Source organism: Austrofundulus limnaeus, unplaced genomic scaffold (assembly GCF_001266775.1).
Source record: "Austrofundulus limnaeus strain Quisiro unplaced genomic scaffold, Austrofundulus_limnaeus-1.0 Scaffold389, whole genome shotgun sequence".
Lineage (NCBI taxonomy): Eukaryota > Metazoa > Chordata > Actinopteri > Cyprinodontiformes > Rivulidae > Austrofundulus > Austrofundulus limnaeus.
In genome coordinates, this window is record NW_013952791.1 from 60,257 (window position 1) to 64,888 (window position 4,632).

Here is a 4,632-nt window from a genome sequence, read left to right on the forward strand (position 1 = left end):
GGTCGGATAACAGGCGGGGTCAGACGTCTGACCCCGCCCTTAACTCTAAAATTAACCAACCCCAGATGCTAAATACTAAAATTAACCACGCCCAATTTTTTAAGCCTCCTATTAAACTTCCCTACAAGCCATGACCACACCCATTGGACGTCCGACCCCGTCTGGTATCCTAATTCGCAGTCTGCAGCCGGGTGTACTTGAAGCAAACTGGTGAAAGTGAAAGTGAAACTTAAACTGTCTGCTGAGCTCTTAACACTACTTCTTACTAAGTGAAGTCCTTTTCAGATACTAAATACTTTGAGGAAATGTATTTTCAAATACCAAGTAAACTGCATCATGCCCCCTCCCCCCCACACACACACTGAAATGGGCGGGACAGAAGTGTAAGGTGGTTCTTAAAGAGACAGAGGCCAATTTCAAGGCATTTAGAAGAGGAAGTGATGAGAAGATAAGTTTTTTTTTCTATATAAACATAAAAACAGCATTTAATAACAACTAAAGGTGACATAGAGGCTTTATTATAGTATAGTATTTAAATATATGCCTGAGAAACACATAATRTTGGCCCYTTAATGTACACACTACATTATTACCTACAAGTAGGTTTGTAGTATCACTTCCTCATAGATGTGATTGACCTGGCAAGTGTGTCCATTTCTCATGACCGGTGGTAACTGTGAACTACCCTCTGCAGGATGTCTCATTCTGTCGTGGGCCTCCGCACTCAGCAGGGGCACTGGCACCCAGGTGGTCTCATTAAACAGAGCGTAGTTCACCTTGTAGCGCTTCTTGTCCACTCTCAGCATGTTCTGGAAGCGCTGGCCCCAGCGGATGTCTGCTGGGGTGTAGGACGTTCTAGTCTGGTGGAGCATTCCTGTGGAGTCTCCGGTGTAGGTGAAAGAGACCACCAGCTCAAAGTTCTCCTCCAGCAAGTCATCGGGGCCCAGACTGTATAAGGGACTCCCCGGCTCAAGCTTGTGAATAATTGTGGTCGGGGTGGCGAGGACGATGTCCCGGTTCTGGATGTCCAAGTCCTGGTATGAAATCACAACAGAGCCGATTGGCTGCCTCATGTAGCGGACCAATTGGGCCCGGGCAACCCCTTCAAGAATGTGATTTCCTCTGAAGTCCCCAAGGCGCCACGACAGACACAGGACCCCATTTCGCAGGTTCACCACAGCGCACCTGCTGAAACCCACGGTCTGAGCCCTCTTACGAGCACAGGCCATCTTAGCCACAACAATGCCAATGACAATGGTGTCAAGAAAACAGCTAATAACATCTTGAATCGTCCAAACAACTATAGCCACCATGCAGTTCTCTGTTATTCCCCTGAAGCCGTAACCAATAGTTGCTTGGGTCTCCAATGAAAATAAAAACGCTCCAGTGAAGCCACGCACGTTTTCCATACAGAGCTTCTCTTCTGGGTTTTTAAAATCTCCATTTACATGGGCGATAAGCCAATAAATGAGACCAAAAACAAGCCAAGAGCAGATGTAAGAAAGGGAAAAGACGAGGAGCATTATCCTCCAGCGGACTTCTACAAGAGTGGTGAAGATGTCCATCAAATATGGGCTCCAGTCTCTGGTGGCCCTCTGGAACGTCACCAGAAATGTGCCATCTTTCTGCATGTAGCGAAGCCCTCGCCATTCTTTTCTAGTCTGTTTGCCCAGTGTGTGAACGGTGGTGGAGAAGGTGTCAATGACCCCCTCTCCTCTTTCAGTGCTCATTTTGATGAAGACAACCTTTCAGTCTCCTGTAGAAAAGCAGAAAGAAGACAAAAATGCACATCAGGAGATTAAGTTGCAGTAAACATGGACAAGTTCTCAAAAAAAATGGTCACACTTTATAAAAACTACACATTACTTAACCTTCCTTAATCTTTAATAAATGGTCTATTAACCTTGAAAACATCATTAATTAAAGATAATTCATACTTAATAAGCTATAAAGTAACATATTATTTAATACTTTACTCATGAGGGCTAATTATTTCCAAAACCAACATACTACTTTTTTATTCATGCTTAATGCCTCGTGAATTAACTATTCTATTTACTGTGTGTACAGTATATATGTAAATAATCATATAAATGTCCTTTCACACAGTGTGTTAGACATGAATCAAGGGTTAGAGAATGTTTGAATTGACTAACCCCTGCTGTGCATCAATAATTTAAGCAGTTGTTGTCTTTTTTGTGAACCTTTAGAAAGTGAAAGTATTTCTGATTTTTAAGTATTTGTTAATGTAGATGAAACCCTGAATGGACACAAGTTCTTTTTTAACCCATAAACATTCTCTAAACATTAATTCATAAAACAAGTGCACAATTAAATTTCATATTTTGAGTGCCAGATTAAATGTGAAATTCATTTTCCAAAGGTTTCCAATACATAYAAAGTCTTGAATGCTTAAATAAAAGTTTTATACAAGTGATTTTTGCATTTTTGACCTYGACCTTCTGACAAGATTAACTAAGGCCTTGGGTCAAAATTATTTTCCAATAATACAAAACCTCGTTTTCAATCACTTTGGCTTATCTCTGATTTTAAATGTGACGCAGTAAAACAACAACAAAGGAGAACATTGAGTATTTCTCTGCATGGAAAGTCATTTATCTCAGAGAATAATAAAAGGTCACAGAAATTTTCCTAATTCTTGTTAAGAACTACAAAGTCACAGTAATTAGGCAGTTACTAATCCTCACGACAGTAAATTATTAGCCTGCAACCACTCGTAACAGCTTTCTCCTCCAAATGTCACCTGAAGTGTCAAACTTTAACCACCCTGTCTTTTTTCCAGGAAAACAACCATGAGCCACAACATGAGTATTAAATTCTCACACTGTGCTTCAGTAATGTGACAGCTGCTTCAGCTGCAACTTCTCACAGGTTCACTATCGACTCATGTTAAAGTGTAGAATAGACTCTTTCACCGATCAATAGTAGTAAGGCACGTCTTTTCCTTTTTATAACTTAAYTGAACTGGGTGGGAACATGTGGCTAATATTTATCTCAGTTTATAATGAATGGTTTATCGCGAGTTCTAATTTTACACCTACTGTGGTTTTATTATATAACCAAACAACTGGAAGCAGAAAACTATCTGATTGAAGCACAACAGTGTCAATATGTTCTGGTCGGTCCACCTGCTCTTAAAGTGGACAAGTAACTAATGAAAGTAAGTCCTGGGACAAAAAAAAGGCTCTAAATATGTATTGTGRAAACATGGCAACAGATCTTTGGCCACTTTAAATCAGCTCCTGATTTGTCTTTTTATGGCTTCTCAAAACAAGATAAGATAAAGCAAAAGCAATAATCAGAATTTTAAGTATTGCACAAATGTATAATTGCAAATGATCCAGAAATAAAATTTACAAAAAAAAAAAAAAAAGGAATAAACAATTTAAACAAAATTTCAGTTTCGGTGAGAGCAAGTACCAATGGACAAGGACAAAGGAGTCGAAGAAAAGGGTCAGCTGGAAACTCTTGTCCTGGAGTCTGAATAACACACAGAACCAAAACATACTTATTTACTTTTTCTTTTTTTAGTCATTTTGCTGAGTTTTGGATGGAAAAACAAAAAGATGTTTTATTTTATTTTATTTTATTTTTTTTGCACAAGCAAAAAGTAAGTTTGAGATTCAATCTCAGCCTCATAATATCTTTAAAATTTTCTAATTAAGACTGCAGGAAACTTGTCAGCTCGTGTTGTTTATAATGCAATCATGCATTTTTTTATGGGTCTACTAGGAATTAAGGGGCTGCAGCTGCAAATTAGCTTATGCTATAATTTTGTACAGTGCACCAAACGGAGACATTTATGTTTGAGCTGYACACTGTTCCTTTTTAAATAATGTTTGAAATTGCATCAAAAACAGCAAGGATTTTTATAATACCAACAAGAAAAAAAAAGATTATTCTGTTAACAATTGTGTTAACAAAGTTTCCTTTAATTTCCTTAAACTACAACAAATATTTCCATGCTCTACTTACTTTCAGAGCAGATATTAGACTYGGTCAGGTGTCACAAATGTCCATAAGTTCCTCTGGGCGTTCGACCATGTGCAGCCCAACTTAAAGTAACCTTCTAATGGTTGAAGAAAAAGACATTGTTGGGGGCCGGACTGGTCCGAGGCCAAGTCCCATTTTGTCCTGATATTACAGCAATCATTTCCTCCTRAAACCTCATTGGACAATATGGAAAGATTTATGACTTGTGAAATATTTTAGAGGTTCCTCAAGACAAAACTGAATGCCCTCTGTTYGTCCCCAGGTGATGCAATGAGATTTTAACAATCCACGAGTTAACAAAATACATCGATCATTCAGACATTTATTTTTAGGTAGATCTTTTTCCGTCGTTTCTCCTTGAACTTTCAGGACTCATTGGACAAAATTTAACCTTTGTTCAATCAAGTTAAAAGGTTTGCTCTGGCTAAAAGATTTGCTTTGTCTGAATTCTCAGTTTTTTTTTCCCACAAGATCACACATGAACTGCAGGAGGGTGCTTCCTTTTAAAACACATTTATTGCAGCCATAAGAGTGTGCAAAAGTTGTCTCAAAGAGGTCAACAACGTCTTGTTGTGGTTTTAAAAATAGAGTCTGAAAACTGCTTTATATGAGGGGGGG

At 38.6% G+C, this 4,632-nt stretch overlaps 1 protein-coding gene across 1 annotated transcript; it reads right to left on the reverse strand.

The window, feature by feature from the left end:
* Positions 1 to 519: 519 nt before the first annotated feature.
* On the reverse strand, positions 520 to 1,739 carry LOC106528539 (inward rectifier potassium channel 16-like). Its single transcript, XM_014023728.1, has one exon. The coding sequence runs from the start codon at positions 1,728 to 1,730 to the stop codon at positions 594 to 596; it is 1,137 nt and encodes a 378-aa protein (XP_013879182.1). The 5' UTR covers positions 1,731 to 1,739; the 3' UTR covers positions 520 to 593.
* Positions 1,740 to 4,632: the final 2,893 nt, after the last annotated feature.